At 38.4% G+C, this 27,216-nt stretch overlaps 1 protein-coding gene across 6 annotated transcripts in view; it reads right to left on the reverse strand.

Annotated features, from left to right (window-relative positions):
- The window catches only part of LOC126911813 (igLON family member 5-like), a 137,101-nt gene that overhangs the window by 45,749 nt on the left and 64,136 nt on the right, over positions 1-27,216 (reverse strand). For all 6 annotated transcript variants that reach the window (XR_007706310.1, XR_007706313.1, XR_007706312.1 and 3 more), the window contains 2 exons: positions 19,931-19,976; positions 1,030-1,130 (listed from right to left, as the gene is read on the reverse strand). Coding sequence is in view for 2 of the 6 variants with exons in the window: in XM_050700739.1 (XP_050556696.1) it covers positions 1,030-1,093 (64 nt within the window). In the remaining 4 variants the exon portion in view is untranslated. Of the gene's footprint in view, positions 1-1,029; positions 1,131-19,930; positions 19,977-27,216 lie in introns of those variants that run through there.

Raw genomic sequence — 27,216 nt, forward strand, 5'->3', positions numbered from 1 at the left:
AAGAAAAGAAGAGAGTCAAAAAAGTCAAAAGTCAAAGCATTTATTTCAATTAATCCTAAATTAGGCACTTTTGAAACGTCAAATTAAATTGTCCGTCAGTCTGTCTGTCAGTGAAGCTAGGCGCTCGTTCCAAAGTGTTGCTTCGAATGGAGAAGAACGAGCAAGAAACTCCATCGTTACTCTTTTCAAAAAATGTTTTTTACAATATCTCTGATACATTATTTGATCATTCACCTATTGTATATATATGTAGGAACAATGTAACTACAATACGACGTCAAAACTATGGGACAATAAAACCAATTTGTAAAGAATATAAATTAAAAAAGCGGGTTGTTTCAAACATAGTGCCCACATATGTACACTTACAATTTTGAAATAATGCTTCTATACAAATAAAAAATAATCTTTAATTTAATTTTTCAAATAAAAAAAAAAATGAATAACTGCTTGATGCCACAGGATCCCTAGACTACATTGGAATAAATTAGTACTTTAATTTAACGTGTAACTAGTGATCGTATTAGAGCATTGTCTAGTGTGAGCGAGTGTCCAGTGGAGCCGGACCAACATGCTGCCACACATTTTTATCTTCAATATAATCTGACAGTTTATAATATGCCTGTTTACACAGTTCACGCTTTATACAAGATTTAAATTTTTTCTCGTTCAGATTCAGTATGGTGGTTGGTAGTTTATTGTAACACTTAACACAAAATCCCATGAAGGATTTCTGCACTTTGGACAATCGGAATTGCGGTATAGCTAACTTATTTTTACCTCTCGTATTAAAATTGTGTCTGTCGCTTCTTTTTTCAAACAATTGTTGATTTTTTCTCACGTACATAATATTTTCGTAAATGAATTGAGAAGGCACTGTAAGAATGTTTATAGTTTTAAATAGTTCTCTCAAAGATTCGCGACGGGGCAAGTTATATATTGCTCGAATAGCTCGCTTTTGCAAAATAAAAATTGAGTGTGTTAGTGACCATGTCAGTTTAGAAACTTATGTAGCTTTGATGGACTTACTCCTATTGTTCTGTGCCTGAGCAGCGATGAAGACGGCCGCGAGCAGCACCCAGTACATCTCCATAGTGTCAACCACTTCCCGGCCCAGCCTTACTCCTCATCTGCAACAACAGATACACACTAAATTAATTCATTGTTAAAACAAACTTAATTTAAAACATACTTCCTCATACTTTTTTTGAGGGGAGAAAACCATGCAATTAGATAGTTCTCCCGCCTTGGGTGAGGCGAGAGGGAGTGTCAGACTCTTACTGACTAAAAACCACCCTTTTACACCGCCTTTTTAGGGAGGAGGGGGGGGGAACGCGACACGCCGCACGTACGAATACTTAAGCTAAAGAGTTTGTTTGTTTGAACACGCAAATCTCCGGAACTACTGGTCCGATTTGAATCATTCTTTTTGTGTTGGATAGTTCATTTATAGACGAAGACTATTTCTGGGAACCGCGCGGGAATAGCTAGTATCTTACTTATATAATAAATGTGAAAGTTTATGAGTTTATGTGTTAATGCGTATGTTTGTTACCCAATCACGTCAAAACAGCTGAAGGGATCGAGATGAAATTTGGAACAGGGGTAGATTATGGTCTAGAATATCACATAGGCTACTATTTTACCTACAGGAACGTGGGCAAAGCCACTGGCTGAAGCTAGTTACGTTATAAAGCTACAGGAATAAATCTAGGTGTCATTTTATTATTCCATTATGGCTTAAGCTGCATTTTAATGCAACCGATGCATCAACGTCACGCTTATCTGCAATACTCCATAATTTAACTAGAATATAAATTACTTTATTATTAATTTTAATTCCAATTTAAGTGTGGGCTCGCCATGCTTCGGCACTGCTGTGCCGGCTCGACCGGAGTGATACCACGGCCGAGTAGAAAACCGACGTGAAACAACGCTTGCGTTGTGTGAGTGAGGTTACTGGAGGCACAATTACCCCCTTCCCAATTTTCACAATACCTGGTTCTGCAACAACCCTTAAATTCCTATCCCTCAAAAGGCAACACACTTGTAACACCTCTGGTGTTTCTCGTGTCCATGGACGGTGGCAATTGCTTACCGTGAGGTGATTATAATATGTGAAAGTAAGTTTATTTTTAGGTACCTCTTTTTCTCTACGTTTTATTTACATACCACCGTACTTAGAGTCATTTAATGGTTAATTACCCATTATAACAGCCGCGCCGCATGTCCGTAACATTCCTAGACAACCTACAACATTACAGCTCTTCTGTGGTCAAGGAACATGGAGCTGTTCACACAGAATTTAATACTTGATTTATTTAAGCGCCTAGCTTCACTGACAGACAGTCTGACGGACAATTCAATTTGACGTTTCAAAAGTGCCTTATTTAGGATTATAATTCAAATAAATGCTTTGATTTTGACTTTAATTATTTATTTTGTTAGAAAATGTATTTTTTTAAATTTTCGTTGAAACATTAGTTGTATTACGCTTCTGTGGACGAGTACTACTTGTAGTTTCATTTAAGTCATATGAGTGATCTCCACACTGTATGCCACCCACAGCATGGTAGAAAATGTATTCGCCTCAGCCGAACGATTAATTTTCTTTTTTTTTATGAAACAGCAGACGTATCACCTGATGGTAAGCAATCGCCGCCGCCCATGGACACTTAAAACACCAGAGGCGTTACAAGTACGTTGCCGGCTTTTTGGGAGTTAGGAATTTAAGGGTTGTTGTTCGGGAATCGGGGATTGGAAAGATTGGGAAGGGGGGAATTGGGCCTCCGGTAACCTCACTCACACAACGAAACACAACGCAAGCGTTGTTTCACGTCGGTTTTCTGTGTATGTGTATTACGCTTCTGTGGACGAGTACTACTTTTAGTTTCATTTAAGTCATATGAGTGATCTCCATACTGTATGATACCCAGAGCGTGGTGGAAAATGTATTCGCCTCAGCCGAACGATTAATTTTCTTTTTTTTATGAAACAAGCAGACGTATCACCTGATAGTAAGCAATCGTCGCCGCCCTTGGACACTTGAAACACCAGAGGCGTTACAAGTGCGTTGCCGGCTTTTTGTGGGTTATGAATTAAAGGGTTGTTGTTCGGGATTGGGAAAATTAGAAAAGGGGCCTCCGGTAACCTCACTCACACAACGAAAGACAACGCAAGCGTTGTTTCACGTCAGTTTTCTGTGCATGTGTATTACGCTTCTTACAACTACTTTCATTTAAATCATATGAGTGATCTCCATACTGTATGCCACCCACAGCATGGTAGAAAATGTATTCGCCTCAGCCGAACGATTAATTTTCCCTCTCCATCCCTCCCACAATCCGCTGTGGTACCGAGGAATGCAATAATATGAGCGGGTACCATGTTTTTTTAACTATAGTACTGGTGGTCTTGAGCCCCGGCGAGGGGGCGTAATCGTACGGAATAAATTGTTAAGGGGTATGTTGCTTGGCGGTAGTCCTCAAGGTTATTTTTTATTACTACGACTACTACAACTTCACGCCTTTTATCCCCGAAGGGGTAGGCAGAGGTGCATATTACGGCCGCTATACAATGTACACCCACTTTTCATAATTTGTGTTATAAGTCCCATAGGTGGTGAGCCTATTGCCATATACCGGACTCCGTGCTATCACTGAAAAAATTTCGAAAAACCGAAAAAAGCCCAGTAATACTTTGCCCGACCCGGGAATCGAACCCGAGACCCCTTGCCCGGCAGTCGCACTTGCAACCACTTGGCCAACGAGGCAATTATCTTCTCCCGCCTTGGGTGAGGCGGGAGGGAGTGTCAGACTCTTACTGACTAAAAACCACCCCGTTCCTACTCCTGCTTTGAGCCGGAGCCACGGTAACCTGTTACGTTGTCCACATCTTTTTCTATCCTTTTGACTGATTATTGGTGTTACATGGTTCTCACATAGTTGAACCAACGCAGCAATGTAATCAAGTATTGTATTGTGAATCTGATTGAAACAGACTTAAAAAGAGTAACCTATACAGTTTCTTGCTCGTTCTTCTCCATTGAAATTTTCGAAAAACCGAAATTGAGAATCTCATTAAAACCGTTTGACATAAGAAATATCTTTATATAGAAATAGCGACCCGCCCCAGCTTCGCATGGGTGCAATGGTGATATATTATGCACGTATTATACATATAAACCTTCTTCTTGAATCACTCTATCTATTAAACAAACCGCATCAAAATCCGTTGCGTAGTTTTAAAGATTTCAGCGTACAAAGGGACATAGGGACAGAGAAAGCGACTTTGTTTTATACTATGTAGTGATTACATGTTATTGGAATGACTACCCCTTAACTCCGTTCCCCCTTGCACTTGAAATCAATCGCTCAACCTAAGGTTAGGTAGGGGGCGCCCTATTTATTTATTTATGATTAGGGAATCAAATTATTTCGGAAAATAATTTCCATTTTCAATTCGAATATGTTGTATTAATGGTGATTTATTCGAAATATGGTTTATTTTTTGTATTTCTAATGTATGTTTTTTTTATATTGTTGGTAGGGAATTTTGGATTCGATTCTAGTTTCGGCTTATTAAAGTATTACTATCTACTATAAATTATTGGAATCATTTCATTGTCAATCAGTTCATCCGTGATCATGGCGCTTGCAACAGTGCCGAAATATCGGAAATTCATAGACGTAAATATTTTTTTTTTAAAACGAGCATACGTATCAATCACCTGATGGTAAACAATCGCCGCCGCCCATGGACACACGAAACACAAGAGGCGTTACAAATGCGCTGGCCTTTTGGGAGTTAGGAATTTAAAGATAGTTGGGGAATCTGGGATTTAAAATATTGGGAAAATTAAGCCTCCGGTAACCTCACTCATACAACGCAAGCTTTGTCTCACGTTGGTTTTCTGCTCGGCCGTGGTATCACTCCGGTCGAGTTGGTCTAGCAGTGACGAAGCATGGCTCTCACATAATAAGAGACGTAGTGTCTCTTCACAAAAAACACCTCCTTGCAATCGATCTCCCCAAACTGAAGGATTTGTAGCACAAATAGAATACTGTGGTGGAATGATTTCGCTTTATAATGATGACAGATGGTTTTAAACCGGGAGGGGGTACATCTGAGTTCTATTAGTTAGCAATTCAATTCGTATATCGATGAAAAAGTTTGATTAAAATCGACTTTAAGTGTGGGAGCCATGCTTCGGCATTGCTGGGCCGGCTAGACCGGAGTGATACCACGGCCGAGCAGAAGATTTCTCCACAGAGATGTGCTATGTAGCTGCGAGGATGTAATAGCTAAGCTGTGAAACTATCCGAAGCTGCGAACTACCTACTGGGTTACCGGGGCTGTGGCTTGAAAAGCAGGAGTAGGAATGGGGTGGTTTTTAGTCAGCAAGAGTCTGACACTCCCATTGGATGATTTTCCCCTCTAAAAGAAGCTGTGAAACTATGTGACCGTTTCCACTGATACTAAGCTGTATAGCTATGCGAGGAAGATGCGCAGCTATATATAATATGCGATGTATCGATAGTAGGGAAGCCATCCATAGCACGCATCTTTCCATATAAAAAACATAGCTTAGTTGAATCCATTTCCACCAGTACTAAGCTATGTGTACCAATGAATATGATCGGTTAAAGGTACTTTTAATTTGGCCCTTCTTTAATATATCGCCAATCTGATCGCTATATGTCCGTCTGCCGACGGTCCCACTCATATTCACCTTGTATATTTCTTTCGTAAATCTGCTTTCATCCATCCTTTCTACATGTCTAAACCATCGTAACAATATACGTAAATATATAGAACTTGTGATAATTCGCTAAAAATGTAGAGTACTTGACCACCCGGCAAATTTAACAAATGCACATCAATATACACCTCAACTTCAATGCAATTTTTACTCTATTCCAACTTCGATAGAGTTGTAAATACATTGATCGTCGAGTGTAGCTACACATGCAGTATTTAGAAATCGTATTAAGACGTAAAAGACCCCTTGTATTGCAAAAAATAGGGGGTCGAAACCTCTTAAGTGAAAAAACCCATGAAATTGCATTCTATTTGCACTCGATTTGGGGTTTTCGTGTGTACACATGTTTAATGGTATTTGTGGAATAGAAAACATGATGAAAATACTGTGTAGTGAGGGCAGATATGTCGTGGCCAGGAGGTAATTTTTTTTATTTAAAAAAAAACGTTGCCTCACCCTAGGATTCCCTGTGTCGTGGGTGCGTTTACAAACATACAAATTCACATGCACATGACACCCAGACCCGAAACAACAATTTGTGGATCACACAAAAAGTTGCTCCATGCGGGAATCGAAACCGCTAGCCGTTGCGCGGCAGCCAGTTGCCCTGCCACTGCGCCAACCGTGCAGTCATAAGCATATGCAGGTTTAAGACGCCCGCTTCTCATGCATGAGAGTGTGGGCTCGAAACCTACCAACGGCGAGTACCTATGTGACTTTTTTCGAGTTATACGTACTTTATTGCACACTGTTGTATTGTGAAACTGATTGAAAAAGAGTAACCTATTAGGAGAACCTATTAGGATTATGGAGTTTCTTACTCGTTCTTCTCCATAGGAATCTACACTTTGGAACGAGCAAATAGAACAACTAGAGGACTGACCGACAGACGGACGTTATTAATATTATTATATTTGTTTTGACGTTCAAAAGTGCCTTCCTGGTCTATTTGAAATAAATAATTTTGACTTTGACTTTGACTTTAATTTGAAATGATTTGTTATTAACAAATTAAAGCCAATAGAAAGACAGGTAAAGTTCGTGGCATATTTCATGACAATTAGCGCCACCTGTCGGTGGAACATTAGCAACTTTAGAAGCGTGACTTCGCTCGTTTATAGTATTAATTGTTTATTAATTAATTCGTTATTTAATTCAAGGGATTTGTACACCACCATTTATTTATTTATTAATAAAGGGTTTAATCACCATTAATCTTTCTATGAGTGTAAGAACATCTTTCATAACCCAAAATTCTATGTACAAAACAATATGTATCTCAGAAACCTGGCTCTCAACAGAAAAACAAGAACTAATTAAATTCAGCGGCTACAAAATTGCATCATCCTACTGCCGCAGCACCCGAACTGGCGGCGGTGTCTGTATCCTGCTTCAAGAACATATAGACTACATAAATAGAAGTGATATTACAGATAAATCTATAGAATATGTACTAGAGTTATGTGCTACTGAATTGCCTAAGGAAAATTTATTAATCAATAACTATGTATTGGAATAGAAGAGAGGAAGAAGTTTTCTATCAGCAACTTAAACTAATTCTAAATTATTTAAATAACAAATGTTCTAAACTAAATATAGTTATAGGAGGCGACTTCAACATTAATATACTAATAGAAAACCTGAAATCGAATCAATTCATAAACTTAATGCAAGAATATAAATTTGCCCAACACGTAAAAAGCGCGACGCGTATAACGCCAAATACAACTACATGTTTAGATTTAATCTTTACAAATTTTAAGTTTAAAAATATGTGTGCAACTGTAGAGGAGCTAGGTTTTTCAGACCATAATAGTACCATTTTACATTTAAATTTACCCGAACAAACTAAGAAAGTAGCCTGGTCCGTAAAGAAAAGATTTTACAATCACACAAATATCTTAAAATTTAAATCGGAATTAAAAGATATAAATTGGAATGAAATAATTATAACTGGAAAAGACATAAACAGTAACTATGAAGCTTTCAATAACATACTTATTAAAATACTGAACGAAACTATACCACTAAAAAAAGTAAAGCTAAAACTAAAATATAAAAAATACTGGCTCACTGTAGGCATAAAAACATCGTGTAAAAATAAAAGACTCTTAAAAATAATAACAACTAAAACAAAAAATGATATATTGACAAAATATTATAAAAAGTATGAAAAAACTCTAAAGAAAACAGTATCTACAGCAAAAAAACTACATTATAAAAATAAAATGTCTAAATCTAACAATAAAGTAAAAACAATGTGGAGCATAATAAATGAACGTACAAATAAAAAAATACCAAGTGATAAATGTAACATAAACCTTCAAACACATAATGGTGTAACCTCTGAACCTAAAGAGGTATCAAACATATTTAATAATTTTTTTGCTTCTATCGGAGAAACTAAGAAAAACCCAACTGACAAATTGAAAACAGCTACTTTAATTAACACTACGGAGAATACAATCTTCCTCAGTCCAATAGATCCTTATGAGGTGAACAAATTAATAAAAAATTTAAAAAATAAAACTAGTCACGGAATTGATGAACTACCACCCGCATTACTAAGAAAATGTGCAGATGAATTAACCTTGCCATTTTATAAACTATTACACCAATCATTCGAAGAAGGTACATTTCCCAATCTTTTAAAAATAGCTCTTATAAAACCAATTCATAAAAAGAATTCTAAAACCGACCCGAATAATTATCGCCCTATTGCCCTCTTACCGACAGCTTCAAAAATATTTGAAAAAGCGATGTGTAACAGAGTTTATGCGTTTTGTGAAAAATATAATATATTTAATGACTGCCAAAACGGTTTCCGTAGAAACCGTTCCACAATTTTGGCCGTTTATAAATACATACAAAAAGCTCTGGACACCTTAAATGATAAAAAATACGCGATAGGACTTCTACTGGATATGACGAAAGCATACGACAAAGTGCAGTTTGACATCTTATTAAAAAAGCTTTACAATGTAGGACTCCGCGGTAAATGCCATGACTGGTTTGTATCTTATTTAAAACACAGGGAACAAATAGTAGAAATAGAGCATTACAATATCAACAAAAATGAAATAGAATTAATTAGATCAGACAACAACCAAATCTCCGCGTCAATACCACAGGGAAGCGTAATAGGATGTTTCCTATTTCTAATTTATATAGATGACCTTCCTAATAATATTAACGAGTCATGTGTTCTATTCGCAGACGACATATCTATACTGACGTCGTGTGAAAATAATGCAAACATAAATGATAAATTAAATTCTATATTAGATACAACAATAAATTGGATGACAGATCATAACTTAGAAATTAACTTCAGCAAAACCAAAATAATTCCATTTTACCCTCGCCAAAAACTACCGATAAATATTAACTTTACATTTAGAAATAATGAATTGGAAATAGTCGATACATTCACTCTACTAGGCCTAAACATTGACACACACATTAATTGGAAGTCACACGTCCAGAAAATAAGATCAAAATTATCCAAATTTGCTTACGCCCTCCGAGAAATAAAAAAAACTACAGACCTTAAAACTGCACTAACAACATATTACGCATATGCTTATGCTTGGCTCAAATATGGTGTTATTCTATGGTGGATCCTATTAACATTACTGACGCGCCCACGCTATTTACCCTGCAAAAAAAAACTAATTAGAATATTAGTAAATATTGAAGACACCGACAGTTGCAAACCTCACTTTCAGGAACTCAAAATCTTATCCCTACCCTGCCTCTATATATTTGAAATTTGTAAGTTTGTGCGTATGTACCCAGAATTATTTACAAAAAGAGAGGACATACAAACAAAAATTTCTTTAAGGCATAAAAATAGGCTAAATCTACCAACGTCACGTATAAAAATGCACTCTGATAGTACTCTTGTCATGTCCATAAAAATATACAATAAACTACCGGAAAAAATAAAAAATTTAAATAAAAATTCAATTTTTATCAATAAACTAAAAGATTTCCTTATAAGCAAATGTTACTATAGTATAAACGAATACCTAAATGAGAAATAAAAGCTATATACCTACTATTACTAATCTACATACATACTTATATTAAAAAATAAAAAATACAAACCATCCCATTAGAAAACCTAATATAAAATAAAGAAAATTACGAAATAAATAAACAAAATAATAATTATATATAAAAAAAAACTCCAAATTACTAACTACTTAACTAATAATACATAGAATATAAACACAGTGCTCTTCCTCCTCTCTCCTACTAGGTATTATTTTGCTGTGCCCGACAGGGTCCATAATTGTGACTAATATCTATATACTAACAACTTGTACATTATGGCAAGCAATAAAGAATTGTGAATTGTGAATTGTGAACATATCGAGAGCAGGGATGTAATAGATATTGAATTTCGGATATGGATATGGATACGGATAGTGGATTTTTTTATATCGGTTCCGGTTTCGGATACGGATAAGAAATTATTCCAAATTATCCGATAGTTTCGGATAGTGTCGGTTACGGATACTGAATTTTTAAGGAATTTCAAAAGTAACATACAAATAGATAATCAAATGGGTTTTATTTATAAATTAGTCTTCATTTGGCAGGTACTTCAATCTGCTTATAAGTGACTTTTTGTAACTTGTCTCATGTCTCATTTAGACTCCGCTCCTATCCGAAATTATCCGGAACATTTATTTCAGTTTCGGTTACGGAAATGGATATTTTTTTATTTCGAATATCCGATAGTTTCTGTTACGGATTTGGATATCCTTAACATCTTTGATCGAGAGACAAGACAGCAGCGCTCTCTGATAAACCTGAACCTTTTACACTGCGATCTCCAACCCACCTGCCTGCGGAGATTATGGCAAACCCTCTTATGTAGAGGAGGCGCGTAGTCCAGCAGTGGACTGTTACACGCTGCTGGTATGATCATATCATTTTAATCACCGAAAGGACAATTTGAAATTTTAATTTACGAGTTGTAAAATGATTCCGAATTTCATAACCCAATAATATTTTGTCCGATTTTAAATTTAAATCGAAAAAAAAAACCTATTCATGTTACTAATACCACAATCCTTTAAAAAAAAACACAATATTAATAATTTCAAAACTTGATTCCTTCAAGCTTTTTATTCGGGAATCGAACCCCACAACGCAACATGGGCACCCCTCGCAAAAGGATCAAAGGGCGTGGTATGTCGCTAATTTGACATTAAAACTAATATTTGTCTAGCCAGGGGTAAGTCTCGTGGGACGCGGGTTCGTTCCCGGGTAGTGCAATAATCGATTGTAATTTATGGCTTGGTATTTTTGTGTGTGATATTATTTATTGAGATTTATTGTTTTTTTTCAAAGGGAATCGGATTCATCCGATGACTTCTCCCGCCTTGGGCGAGGTGAGAGGGAGTGTCAGACTCTTACTGACTAAAAACTGACTAAAACTGACTAAAAACTACATTATTGGAGAAAAGCTCTACTAGTTTCGAGTCACAGAGGGACTCTTCATCATGAGCAGCGTATGTAGAAGCGGCAACAGATTTTTAGTCACTCCAATGATTTCTCCCGCCTTAGGCTCTCTCTTTTTCAATCAGATTCACAATACAATTCTTGGTTACATTGTTTCGATTGCTTCAATTATGTGAGAACAATGTATACTTATTAATACGAAAGTTAAAAAATTTGTTTGTTTGTTTGTTTGTTTGAACGCGCTAATCTCCGGTCAGCTAAACTACTGATCCGATTTTAATAATTATTTTTGTTTGGATAGTGCATTTATCGAGTAACGCTATAGATTATAAAACATCACGCTATGCCCAATAGGAGCCGAGAAAAAGTAGGTAGTATAAAATAACACCAGTATTTATTTTTATATTAACGTCACGCTTTTTATCCCCGAATTGGTAGGCAGAGGTGCACGTTACGGTAATATTCAACCAAAGAAATCTAAAAAATCTAAAAAATAAATCTAAAAAAGTGTGGGAGAGCCATGCTTCGGCACTGCTGTGTCGGCTCGACCGGAGTGATACCACGGCCGAGCTGTACACCGACGTGAAACAACGCTTGCGTTGTGTTTCGTTGTGTGAGTGAGGTTACCGGAGGCCCAATTCCCTTCCCAATCTTTCCAATCCCCGATTCCCCAACAACCCTAAAATTCCTAACTCCCAAAAAGCCGGCAACGCACTTGTAACGCCTCTGGTGTTTCAAGCGTCCATGGGCGGCGGCGATTGCTTACCATCAGGTGATACGTCTGCTCGAATACCGGCGTGTTTCATAAAAAAAAGGGAATAAGCCTACATAATACTAAATGTAAAAAAAAGTCTTATTCAACCACAAATCACGAACATAATGATTGTAAACACAATTTACAACCAACCCGCTAAACGTCAACAGCCCGCCCCCAAAGCGACCCCAAGCAAAAATCGGCCCCTAACATTTTAAAACTTAAAATTTAAATTTTAAACTCTGCTGGTGACATTTAAACGAATATTTATAAAGATTTGTCTAGTTAATCTTGTACTAATTAAAATTGAAGCATGGGAAACGGTTTAAAAGTCGCTCCCCAACGGGTTTTACTTAGTTTTAAATCGAGGGGGTGCAGTTTTGCATACATTATAAAATTTTAATCGTACTATCTGTTTTTTTGTGTGATGGGAATCTGTTAGCAAATGAGTGATTGTGTCTGGTCACGCTATTTTTATTATGTTGTTGCTGTGTTGTCGATTTGATTCGGAGGTCGAGTACTAGTTACTACTTTTAATGGTAAAAGGCGACAAAAGAGCAGACGGGTCATCTTTAAGGACTTATAATTAGTTGCTATACAATGTACACCCACTTTCCATCATCTACTATATTAATACGTGAAGCAAAAACTTTGGACCACTTTTTACGAAAATTGCGCGGACGTAAGAGCATACTTATAGTTTATGTGTAGGAAAAGTGCAGAACGCTAATATTTTTCAAAAATAATGCTTATAAAGTACATTAAACCAATAAATAAAACATTACACACACTACCATGCATAGTATCCTGATAGTATTTGAGAAAACATCAAAATTGACAGACAATGCGTTGATATTCTCACGTCTCATATGAAAAGAGGTTTCCTGTTCATGATGCGCCGGAATATATTAATTTGAATTTTACAAAACTAATAGCAATTCGTTAAATAAAAATTATCCTTGAACGTATTGGTATTGTAAATTAAATCGTATGTGGTCGAATTTCGACCACTAGGCGACCACTAGTTTGTATTATAAGTCCCATGTAATGGGGGTGAGCCTATTGCCTTATACCGGGCACATTTCCAGACTCCGTGCTTCCACTGAGAAATTTTCGAAAAACTGAAAAAAACCCAGTAATTCTTCGCCCAACACTCTACGTCTCGGGAATCGAACCCGAGACCCCTTGCCCAGCAGTCGCACTTGCAATCACTCGGCCAACGAGGCAGACGTTATTAACCCATTAATATTATTATATTTGCTTTGACGTTCAAAAGTGCCTTCCTGGTCTATTTGAAATAAATAATTTTGACATTGACTTTGACAAGAAACAACAAAATCAATAAAATCATTACGCCTAACAAAACCAATGAGGTATGCTAGAAAACATTGGCTTATTAAAAACGTATGAGACGGCCTTGATCCCTAGGGTAACATGTTCGATTCCCGACTGTTCCCTAGAGGGTGTGTGACGTCAGTGTCGCGTGCCAAACATATATCTTTATAGATAGGGGGTAAGCTGTAAGGGAGCTGTGTGAATAGTTTTTTATTTTATTTTACTGGTTTTTTTTTTCTTTTAAAGTATGTAATGTTTTGTTACGTGAAACAAATGTTGAAGGTTAAACTGTTGTTTATAAATGTGGTCTTAAGTTTGATTCTTGGGTAGTAAAGTAGTAAAGTGGTTTTTTATTTTATTTTGGTCAAAATGGTCGAAATGTTGTTTATGAAAATGTGGTTATTAAAAATATGGTCTTAGGTTTGATTCTTGGGTCAGCAAGTGCTTTTTTTTTGTTTATTTTATTTTTGTAAAATTCTTAATAATAGTACCTGAAACGAAAGAGGTATGTAAGACCATTTTTTATGATATAAGCCGGTAAACGAGCAGACGGATCACATGATGGTAAGCACATTTTAATGGTTGTTCGGGAATCGGGGATTGGAAAGATTGACAACGGGATAATTGGGCCTCCGGTAACCTCACTCACACAACGCTAGTGTTGTTTCACGTCGGTTTTCTGCTCGGCCGTGGTATCACACCGGTCGAGCCGGCCCATTCGTGCCGAAGCATGGCTCTCCCACACTTAAAACGGCTCGAATTGATAGTGACAACATAGCATAGCAGTATACAAAGAAAAAATTGGGGGGAGGGGGGAGAGACAATCGTGTGTAACAAATGCAGCTCGTTATCGTATCGCAGTTGCCACGCGCACGCCACGCACCCGCCACGCGCCCGCCACGCGTCCCCAATAATAAGGGGTCAACATTAAAAGTTGAAGGGACCAGTTTTGTATAGTTTTGTATTGAGTAGGGCTAGTAGTTGTTAGAGCGACTGTTGAGTATAGAGTTGCGAGTTCGAAATGATATCTATTATTAATTTTCTGTAAAAAAAAAAATAACATAAATGGTATTATATTTAGCTTGCCCGGTTTGTTTGGGTCAAATTTAGATTTTTTTTATATATCATCACGCTTTTTATCCTCGAAGGGGTTGGCAAAGGTGCAATGCCGCTATAAAATGTACTAGTACACCTTTTCACAAGAATTTATGCTATATACTGGACACAATTCCAGACACCGTGTTACTATGATTTTTTTTTTTGAAAAACCGAAAAACGGCCTGTAATACTTTGCCCGACCTAGGTGTTGAACCCGAGACCCTGTGCCAACGAGGCCGTCAAATGTAGTAATTGGGATCCCACCCCTTCCTGACGACAGATCGATCTGATATTTGGTACACACTCGTTAATCTCGATGGCCATACAACATAATGTAATTGTTTCCACAACTAACTCCATTATGGATATCCAACATAAACACTTGATTGGTAGAATAAATCTCAATGAAACCGTTTATCATAAAAACTATATTTTATACCCTACGTATGTACGTTATAAAGTTTTACCTAGCTCTACTATTTCATCCGGTTTCGCCCGCACTTCTAAAGCCGCATATTCACTTGACTATAGTCAGGAATTTTCAATTTCGGGCGGTCGCGTCACACGATAGGGTTGTCTCTGCGGATATATCCGACTATCGAGTATTTTTTTTTATGGAACACGCCGGTAAACGAGCAGACGTATCACCCGATGGTAAGCAATCGCCGCCGCCCATGGACACTTGAAACACCAGAGGCGTTACAAGTGCGTTGCTGGCTTTTTGGAGGTTAGGAATTTAAGGGTCAATTTAAGGGTGATACGTCTGCTTGTTTACTGGCGTGTTTCATAAAAAAAAGTCAGTATTAAGATTTTAATGTCGGATATTAAATCATCTGGACTTTAAAAGACCTCTGAGTTTGTTTCGGCATTTCTTTTCAGAGTAGTCGGATAGGAAATGCCGGCCTCATCTATGTAGTTATTTTAAAGAAAAAAAAAGCAACGTTGGGCCTTTTATTCCCGAAGCGGTAGGCAGAGGTGTACATTACCGCATGTAATGCCGCTATACAATGTACACACACTATTCACCATTTGTGTTATAAGTCCCATGTAATAGGGGGTGAGTCTATTGCAATGAGCTACTACTGAGAAAAACCGAAAAAAGCCCAGTAATACTTTGCCCGACCCGGGAATCGATCCCGAGACCCCTTGTCCAGCAGTCGCACTTGCAACCACTAGGCTAACAAGGCAGTCAAACTAATAATTCGAATCACAAAAAATACATTAGTTAACAGATATTAAGTTCTTTTATGTTAATGGTCCTATGAGGGTGACATAATCACTGTATGATTAAACCCTCTAATTAATTTAATAAAGATTGAAAAAAAACCAACTTGCAAAAATAAATATGATTTATCATTTATCCGCTGTGTACCAACCCTAGCTAATGTCATAACTGGATGGCCGCTAAAATTGGTTATTGGTTCGTGGAGAGACAACTCATCCAATTTCCCACGTTAAAGTAGTTTATGTTTTGTGATATAACACAACGCCTTTTAAGTGTGGGAGAGCCATGCTTCGGCACTGCTGGTCCGGCTCGACCGGAGTGATACCACGGCCGAGCAGTACACCGACGTGAAATAACGCTTGCGTTGTGTTTCGTTGTGTGAGTGAGGTTACCGGAGGCCCAATTACCCCTTCCCATTCCCCGATTTCCCAATAACCCTTAAATTCTTAACCCCCAAAAGGCAAGTAACGCATTTGTAACGCCTCTGTTGTTTCAAGTGTCCATGGGCGGCGGCGATTGCTGACCATCAGGTGATCAGTCTGCTCGTTTACCGGCTTATACCATAAAAAAAAACTTTGCTCTCTGTTCTCTTAACTGCGATCTCCAACCCGCCTGCCTGCGGATATTATGGCAAACCCTCTTATGTAGAGGAGACTCGTAGTCCAGCAGTGGACTGTCACCCGCTATTGAAGATGCAAACGAAACTTCCTATTACCCAAACTAGATGGCGTTATCATACATTATGCTCCCAATACGGAAACTATGTTGTAATAAGCATTCCCCCGTCCGTCCGTACGTCCAATAAATTTGAAGTCTTTAAAGCGACTCGCTAAAGAATGTTTTGGAAGTCTCAGAATACTTTTTGAAGTTCCCAAAAGGGGTGGAGTTTGCAAAGAATGCTGCTTTTGTTAGAGCCGGCCAGCAAATTTTTTTTAAGGGTATTTTAAATACTTACAAATGTTTAAAAATAAAATTAAAGTAAGTGAAGTTTGGTTGTTTAGCAAAGGGTTCAGGGTTCGATTCTCGAGTCGAGAACATTTTATTTTACTGTATTTTGGGCACAAGATTTTTTCAGCCAACGCTTTTATGGTAACATAAAAATGTATGTCAAAGTCAAAGCATTTATTTCAATTAATCCTGAATTAGGCACTTTTGAAACGTCAAATTGAATTGTCCGTCAGTCCGTCCGTCAGTAAAGCTAGGCGCTCGTTCCAAAGTGTAGCTTTGTATGGAGAAGAACGAGCAAGAAAATCCATCGATAACCTTTTTTAAAAAATATTTTTACAATATCTCTTATTTGATAATTTATCTATCTATTTTATACTATATGTGTAATGTATCTTATTTGTTTATGTGTAAAATTAAAGAAAAATATATTTGTTTGCGCGACCTACATATATCTCCTGAACTTGTTTTTTAGTTTTAATCTATAAGTAAGGTCAAGAAGGCTATCTGATATATTATTATTCTATTATAGAGGATATATTATTTATTTTATGACTTCTCCCGCCTTGGGCGAGGCGAGAGGGAGTGTCAAACTCTTACTGACTAAAAACCACCCCGTTCCTACTCCTGCTTTTCGAGCCGGAGTCACGGTAAACCCGCTAGGTAGTCCGCAGCTCCGGATTATACAATGTCTAAGTACTGTACTTATTTATTATCCTATCGTACAAAGGCCATCTCTGGCCACATAATTAGACTCGTTTTTGGACTTATTCGTCAACTCGGCCGCAATTAACTCGACCGCGCGGTCGAGTTGGGAAGATTTAAATCTACCTATTATTTCATTGTGCATCTCGACCGTAGGAACATTCACTATGCGGTCGAGTCGACCCGGCTAATTTTTGTGATTTTTTATTATTCGTCATCTCGACCGAGTACAAAATGTACCTTTGAGTAGAAAATGTTTTAAGACATATCATGGAAAGATTTATTTTGTTAGGCCAATTAAAATGCGTGCTGTGAACACAAAGATCGTAGATGTTTCATTACAATCACCCTTTACTTTTGTAAAATGTAGCACTTTAATCATGACCTTACATATATCCTACTTATTTAGAATAGTTTTGTCTCTCTTTCACAACTTGGAATTTTTATCGGTGGAAAAAAATGAACTTAATAATCAACTGAGCAATGCCTGATTAAAAAACATCTTTTTATCTGTCCTTAATTCTAATTTTAAGTTATTATATGTTATATAATATACCCATAGAAGAACAAAAAATTTATTAAATCGAAACACTTTTGTCAATCACTGTACAATAATGCCTCATATTTTCAATGTCGGTCGAGTTGACGAATACAAGATATGAAAAAATAGCTTTATCAACTCGACCACGTGGTTCGGCCGAGATGCACAATAAAAAATAAATTAATGTTAAAATTTCCCGATTCGACCTCGCGGGCGAGTTTATTGCGGCCGAGTTGACGAATAAGTTCGTTTTTGACACTTGCTTTTTATTCAATTTTTAATACATTTATCTAAATGAATTTACATAAAATAAATCATGCAACGTCACGCCTTTTATCCCGGAAGGGGCAGGCATAGGTGTACATTATGGCACGTAATGCCGCTATACAATGTATGAAAAAAAGACATACCGGCCGAATCAAAAACCTCCTGTTTTTCGAGAAGTCGGTTAAATATCCTTTACTTTATTTAGTACACAGCACTTTAAACACAAAAAAAATACACAACCACTGTTAAAAGTAAACACTACTTATTTAAAAAAAATAACTTTTTTTCTATTTATTTAAAAAAAAAACAACTCTTTTCGAATGTTTTTTTTTCACTTTTTTTTTCGATCACTTTAAAAAAAAAGTAAACACTAGGTACTTATTTAAGAAAAAAATAACTTTTTTCTACTTATTTAAAAAAAAAACAACTCTTTTCGAATGTTTTTTTTTCGATCACTTTTTTTTTCGATCACTATTTTCTTTCATACAATTTGCTAGACAAGCGCACCCCTCGGGTTTTCCCGGCAGACTGACAGACGGACGGTCGATTTTATTTCACGATAAGGGGAGTCATAGTACAGTGGTCGCAAGGGCTAATGCACGCAATACTCTCATTTCTATACCCGACTTGAGTAAATTGGAATAGTCGAATTGATTATTTTTAATTAAATTAAAGTAATTAGTAAGATGATGTTTTTTTATGGTATAAGCTGGTAAACAATCAGATGGGTCACTTGATGGTAAGCAATCACCGCTGTACGTGGACACCCGCGGCACAAGAGAAGTCATAGGTGCGTTGCCGGCCTTTTCAAAAGGAATACGCTCTTTTCTTGAAGGTTTTTATTATACAAACCACACGACAGCATTTCCATCCCCATCATATAGATGGTTGGCAGGCCACAACTGTGCGCTTCTCACGAAACTTTCTGCCTCGCACAGCAAAACTGTGGAATGAGCTGTCAGGCAGGTTATACCCATCAGGAAACACAGACTCCGGCAAGGAGTTCCACTCCCTAGCAGTTCGCACAAGGAAGCTTGAAGCGAAGCGCTTCGTACTTGAATAAGCTTATAACATAATAATTAAAACCAAAATTAGTTAAATTACAGTACAGCATTCAATTGTATTTCATTAAAACAATATTAATCTTTATTATACTGAATTGTTAGTTAGTTTAGAGCCATGCTTCGGCACTGCTGGGTCGGCTCGACCGAAGTGATACCACGGCCGAGCTGTACACCGACGTGAAACCACGCTTGCGTTGTGTGAGTGAGGTTACCAGAAGCCAAATTTCCCCCTTCCCAATCTTCCCAATCGCTGATTCCCCAACAACCCTTAAATACCTAACCCCCAAAATGCCGGCAACGCACACACAAGACTCTGGTGTTTCATGAGTCCATGGGCGGCGGCGATGGCTTACCATCAGTTGATACGTCTGCTCGTTTACCGGCTTATACCATAAAAAGATGTACATACCATATGTCTATGATGGCGCCTACAGACCTTAGACAATTGTATTTCATTAAAACAACATAAATCTCTATTGTACTGAATTGTTAGTTTCCGGCAAACTGCTTAAAGCACATTTTAAATTGAATAAATTAATTTGCTTCGTTGGCCGAGTGGTCGCAAGTGCGACTGCCGGACAAGGAGTTTCGGGTTCGAGTCGAATCAGGCAAAGTATTACTGGACATTTTTCGGCTTTTTGAAAATTTCTCAGTAGTTCGGAGTCTGGAATTGTGTCCGGTATATGGCAATAGGCTCAATATTTTGTACCCCAAGTTCCCTTGGAAATTTTAACAGGCGTGAGGATAGATAAATATTTACCTCTTTGCAGATGCCAGTTTTTGGTTTTTGAAGTTCTCTTTGAAATCTGTAACAAAGAAAAAATATATTAAACATCTTAATAGTCTAATTACCATACTCAGAGGCATTTAGAACCATACTAAAGATTTGCGAGCGGCTGCGGAGCGGAACGGGCGCGCAGCGAATACGCCGCGAAAATCCTACATCGCATTTTTTTTATTGGGACAAGCCCACCGCTACCTCCCATACCGCTGCAACTCCTGTGCACCAGGATCTACAGTAGATACAACCATGCAAACACCGGAACACTGAAGTCCAACGTCCCAGGGACATGAATGACTGTCTTGGATCCCGCAACGAAATAAATCAGAAGATATTATTAGAGGGGAAGAAAAAGAAAACGTATCGTATAAGTCCTACATCGCACATGTAAAGTGTACATACGAATAAACACGGATAGACAATCCCAACGAACTACAGTTGGGCAGAAAGCTGCCAGACACGATCACCGCCTGGTCGGAGGATACTGCTTTACTTAGGGAACTTTACTAAAGTGGTGACCCCTGGTGGGACCTGAACCTAATGTCATGGCGTCCACGCTGCTATTAAAATCTTGACTGCACGGTTGGCGCGGTAACACACATGGTGCGTAGAGGCTACCACGCAACGTGTAGCGGTTTCGATTCCCGTACGGAACAACTAAATTAATTATTATGTTATCGGCTTACTCACGTAACTGTTTGACGAGGAACTTAGTTAGCACGACAATCGCCGCGTCGTGTGTCGCGGAATGCTGCTCATAAATATGAGCCTCTAGCATGGCTTGAAACTAGTCGAACAGTTCCGTGGTTACGTGAGTAAGCTGATAACATAATAATTAATTTAGTATGTCTCACGAAAGTAACAATACAACTCTTTGTGTGATCCACAAATTGTTGTTTTGGGTCTGGGTGTCATGTGTATGTGAACTTGTATATTTGTAAACGCACCCACGACACAGGAGAAAATCCCAGTAGGAGAGGCAATGTTTACACAATCATTTTTTTTTTGATAAAAATCTGTTATTTCTTGCAAGTAACGCCGACGTATGAGCTTGTATAAAAGTAATAATGTTTACATGGAAACGTCATCAATCTTATCGCTGTATCACGGATCGATATGACGGTAATTTATTAGTTTTATATATGACATCGTAGCCTTAATATGTCATATCAAACATAACATATTATATGAACAGATGTATGAATGTGATGGAAGCTAAAGAAGTATGGAAACCTCTGCGTGCGTTGCCGGCCTTTTGGGAATTAGGAATTTAAGGGTTATTGGGAAATCGGGGATTGGGAAGATTGGGAAGGGGGTAATTGGGCCTCCGGTAACCGAACTCACACAACGAAACACAACGCTGTGGTTGTTTCACGTCGGTGTACTGCTCGGCCGTGGTATCACTCCGGTCGAGCCGACACAGCAGTGCCGAAACATGGCGAGCACACACTTAACAGTATGTCTTTGTATCTTCCCTCTTACCTACTAGTAATATTATAAATGCGAAAATTGGTATGTATGTTACTCAATCACGTCAAAACGACTGAAGGAATCGGGATAAAATTTGGAACAGGGGTAGATTATGGTCTGGAATAACACACAGGTTACTTTTTATCCCACGAGAACGCGGACGAAGCCACTGGCAGAAGCTAGTTTTAAAGAAATAAATAAAAGGTATCCTTTCCTCCCATTCTCTCTACATTTCAATGGGAACACTTCTCCTTCTGCTATTTTTAATTAAAAAAAACTTTTTTAATGTCAATGAAGTTAAATAGAAGCGCAGTGGTTCTCAACATTTTTTTAATTTTAAAATATTAAATACTAGCTACTTCCGCGCGGTTTCACCCGCTCTGCTCGGCTCCTATTGGTCATAGCGCGATGTTTTATAGCCTATAGCCTTCCTCGATAAATGGACTATCCAACACAAAGAATTATTCAAATCGGACCAGTAGTTCCGGAGATTAGCGCGTTCAAACAAACAAACAAACAAACAAACTCTTCAGCTTTATAATATTAGTATAGATTACGAAGGTGCTTTTCCACCAGAGATGTGCTATATAGCTATGCTACGAAGGTGTAATAGCTAAGCTGTGAAACTATGTGACCGTTTCCACTGATACTAAGCTATGTAGCTGTGCGAGGAAGATGCGTAGCTCGAGTATGCGATGTATCGATAATAGGAAAGTCAATCCATAGCACGCATCTATAGCACGCATCCATAGCACGTACAGTACTGTCAACGAAACTTGGCAGGTCTGAAGTTCTGGCAGAAGGCTGCGCAATAAGTCTGTTTTAGAACCAAATGGTGGCATGAGGCGAGGTGCGGGGGGCGGCGATCTAGGCTAGAGATTGACTATGTCTAAATATAATTGACCCTTTATACTTATTGCGCAGCCTTCTGCACGTAGTTCAGACCTGCCAAGATCCGTTGAGAGTCTGCTACCGGCTTCGCCCGCGTTCCCGTGGGATAAAAAGTAGGTATCCTATCACCCAAGTCATAAATGATAGTGATAAATGATATACATTTTGCAAATAGGTTACAATGTAACTCTTTTACACGTCAATATTTCAAATAACTAGATGAGGCCGGCATTTCCTATCCGACTACTCTGAGAAGAAATGCCGAAACAAACTCAGAGGTCATAGTCTCTATTAAAGTCCAGATAATTCCAATAAGTCAGCTCATACCCTATTTGTATACCAAATTTCGTCAAAATTGTAGTTTCAGCATGATTGACCGACAAACATCCAAACAAACAAACTTTCACATTTATAATATTAGTCTAATTATAGACGCCTTAATTAAAATGTATTATTAAAAACCTCTCCCATTTTTCATTTTTTGAAGTCGACTTTAAAAAGGTTATCGGAAAGTTTGAGAATCACAGGGCAAAACCCGGTTGAATTTAATGAATTGAAAGTAAAATAAAAACAGTATGAAGGCGATTTCAACTCTGGGTTCCGTCTTATATTTTTATAAAATTGATTCAATAATGATCACAAGTACTTAGGTATCGTCATGAGCTAATGGTAACATGTAAACAGGTTGACATATTTTTGTGAACGGAAAATTTTCGGGAAAAATTGGAAGGGGAGGGTAGTAATAGGGCCTCCGGTAACCTCACTCACACAACACAAGCGTTGTTTCACGTCGGTATACCACTCGGCCGTGGTATCACTCCGGTCGAGCTGGCCCAGTAGTGCCGAAGCATGGCTCTCCGACACTTCTACCCGTGTTCCAAATTTCATCCCAATCCCTTCATCCGTTTAGACGTGCTTGTGTAACAGACATACAAACAAACTCATAAACTTTCACATTTATAATATCAGTTTAAGTCTGGGAGAGCCATGCTTCGGCACGGAATGGGTCGGCTTGATCGTAATGGCCTCACAGGAAACCGACGTAAAACAACGCTTGCGTTGTGTGAGTATAGTTACCGGAGGCCCAATTTCCGCCTTCCTAATCTTCCCAATCCCCGATTCCCCAACAACCCTTAAATTCCTAACCCCCTAAAGACCGGCAACGCACTTGTAACGCCTCTTTTTTTTTTTTTTTTTGAAGGGGAAAATCATCCAATGACTTCTCCCGCCTTGGGTGAGGCGGGAGGGAGTGTCAGACTCTTACTGACTAAAAACCACCCCGTTCCTTCTCCTGCTTTGAGCCGGAGCCCCGGTAACCTTTTACGTTGTCCGCAGCTCCGGATCAGGCATCAGCCCTACTGGGCCCCATCTGTGGTGGTCTGGCTCTTTGAGGCGCGCGCGGAACGCGACGCGCCGTACGCACGGGTCTGGTTCTGGTCGGGCGGCGAGCTACCCTTGCTCGCCGTCCGCAGACCCGCACTTACGGTGGCCGGAGATCGTCACGCGATCCCCGACGCCCACTTGTAACGCCTCTGGTGTTTCAAGTATCCATGGGCGGCGGCGATTGCTTACCATCAGGTGATCCGTCAGCTCGTTTACCGGCTTATACCATAAAAAAGTAAGCAATACGGGTCCTAAACTCTCTATTTTGTGGAACTTTTATACAATAAAAAAAAAGTTATTTTTATCCCTCGACTCTTAAGTCACAGTTTATCTTTACGCCTATTTGATTTAATAGGGGGTAGGCAGTAGTCCAGGCTATTCAAGAGACGATAATTAACGACTCTGCGAATGGTGTTTTCATTTGAAAGTTTGTTTTATTTATTTTTTTCAGTTTTGTTTTGTTGACTGAATGAGTGAAATGTTTTCAGGAAGTCTTTTTTTCTGTTTTTTTTTTTTTGGAATTTGAAGCCTAGATTTTCATTATTTTGAATATGAATAGATGATATTATAATAGACTGACTTTAAAAAGGAGGTTCTCTCTTTGACCTGTATGTATGTATGTATGTTTGTGAACTGATTTGGATGCGGTTTTCAGCATAGCATTTTTTAGACGGATAAAACATATTTAAATAAAACATTGTCCTACACTAGGATTGTCTCCTATGTCGTGGGTGCGTTTACAAACATACAAGTTCACATACACATGACACCCAGACCCGGAATAACTTGAGGATCACACAAAGAGTTGTTCTATGCGGGAATCACCGGCGACACATATTTTTTATGGGATAGACAGCAAACGAGCAGGCAGATCACCTGATGGTAATCGATCACCGCCCATGGACAACACAGGATACACAGGTTACCGGCCTTTTAAAAAGGAATACGCTCTTTTCTTGAAGGTTTGAAGGTCGTATCGGTTCGGAAATACCGCCGACGACAGTTCATTCCACAGTTTTGCTGTGCGAGGCAGAAAGTTGCGCGAGAAGCGCACAGTTGTGGCCTGCCAACCATCTATATGATGGGGATAGAAGTGTTGTTGTGTAAGTCAGACCAGCTGCGGACTACCTAGTGGGTTTACCAGGGCTCCGGCTCGAAAAGCAGGAGTAGGAACGGGGTGGTTTTTAGTCAGTAAGAGACTGACACTCCCTTTCGCCTCGCCCAAGTCACAGTATTATTTATCCCTCAACAAGAAAAGGTATCAGACCAAACAATTCTTCAGAGCACTCCCCGTGGTATAAGCAATAGAGAAGCCGGTTACCCAGCCACCGCGCCAACTGCGCAGTTAAATTATTACCGTTACATTAAAATATAGTTCAAAAATACTTCACTTGATAATTTTGTTTAAATAAAACCAAAGCGTGGTACGTATATGAATAATATGAGTTATTTATTATTTTATATACATACATACATAACCACATGCGTCAGTAAGCGTCCACAGACCCGCATCGCACGCATCGCACGCATTCCGTATGACGTCATCAGTACGCATCGCATGTAGAGGCATTGCTGATAATGCGGTCCGTACGATGCGGATCAGTGGACGCAGTTGTATGAGTTTCTAGTGTGCCTAGTATAACATAACGCCTGTTATCCCCGAAGGGGTAGGCAGAGATGCACATTACGACACGTAATGTCGCTATACAATGTACACTCACTTTTCACCATTTGTGTTATAAGTCCCATGTAATAGGGGGTGAGCCTATTGCCATATACTAGACACAATTCCAGACTCCGTGCGAAAAAAGTCCAGAAATAATTTGCCCGACCCGGGAATCGAATCCGAGACCCCTTATCCGACCACTCGACCAACGAGGCAGACCGAAGTTTTATGAATTAGCTAAACATTAATATGAAAAAGAAAAGTCATATAAAAAGCCTTGTATATGAAAATAATAATTATTATATATTATTATAAACATTATATAAAATCGATTCGTCATGTACAAATTGATTATTTTCACTTTATATATAACATATAATAAAACAAAGCGTTATAATTTATATAAATTAGTTTATATTATATTATATTTTAATATTAGTCGCGTACCTATGTGTCGAAACAATGGGTGTTAGCAAATTTATATTTATTTTATTTCTTTTTAGTGGTGAGTGTTCAATATTTGTAGTAAATCATACTTCACAGCACAAAGTCAAAATCATTTTTTCAAATAGACCAGGAAGGCACTTTTAAACGTGAAATCAAATATTATAATATTAATAACGTCTGTCTGTCGGTCAGTCCTCTAGTTGCTCTATTTGTTCGTTCCAAAGTGTAGATTCCTATGGAGAAGAACGAGCAAGAAACTCCATAGGTTACTCTTTTTCAATCAGATTCACAATACAATACTTGGTTACATTGTTTCGTTAGTTCAATTATGTGAGAATAATGTAAAACTAATATTCAGTCAAAGCGTCAAAGTGTGTCACACTCAATGTTTTAAATATGAAAGTTTGTTTGTTTGGATGTTCGACTGTCAATCACGCAGAAACTACTGAACGATCATCTGATGGTAAGCATTCGCCGCCGCCCATGGACACTTGAAACACCAGAGGCGTTACAAGTGCGTTGCCGGCCTTTTGGGGGTTAGGAATTTGAGGGTTGTTGAGGAATCGGGGATTGGGAATATTGGGAAGGGGGGTAATTATAGTTGTGTGCTATGGATGATACAGGTAAGTAGTGAGTGTCCACTCACTCACACAACACAATCATTGTTTCACGTCAGTTTCCTGCTCGGCCGTAGTATTACTCCAGTCGAGCCGGCTCATTCGTGCCGAAGCATGGCTCTACACACTTTTTTATGTAATAGTCACCTGATGGTAAGCGATCAGCGCCACCCATGGACACCCGTAACACCAGAGAAACCACAGGACTTTGAAAAAGGAGTACGCTCTTTTCTTGAAGGTTTGAAGATCGTATCGGTTCGGAAATACAGCCGACGACAGCTCATTCCACAGTTTTTTTTTTGTTTTTATTTAACACTTAAAATTATACTAAAACTGGCTGACCCGGCAAACTTCGTACCGCCTCAAAAATTTTCTTTTCTCACCTTTTATACCTACCCTGGACTTGCACAAATAATTCAAGACCAAAATTAGCCAAATCGGTCCAGCCGTTCTCGAGTTTTAGTGAGATTAACGAACAGCAATTGATTTTTATATATAGAGATAACAGCTTTATATTTGTCTATATTCACAGTAATGGCGAGCCTATCTTCGGCCTCACCACAAGCCGCGAGTCCTGCCACCAGCACTCCGGACCCTCAACAGAATAACCCTCTATCTCTGCTTACTCTCCCTCTGACATTACCCATGAATTTCATAAACGGCTTATTGAAAGTATAAAATTATATTTAAGTTATTATAATCTTTGTTTCATTTACCACCATCGTTTTTACAGTCCACTGGATTTAAGCCTCCTCTAAAGTCAAAACCAAAGTACGCAACGTCACGCCTTT

Source organism: Spodoptera frugiperda, chromosome 19 (genome assembly GCF_023101765.2).
Source record: "Spodoptera frugiperda isolate SF20-4 chromosome 19, AGI-APGP_CSIRO_Sfru_2.0, whole genome shotgun sequence".
Taxonomy (NCBI): Eukaryota; Metazoa; Arthropoda; class Insecta; order Lepidoptera; family Noctuidae; genus Spodoptera; species Spodoptera frugiperda.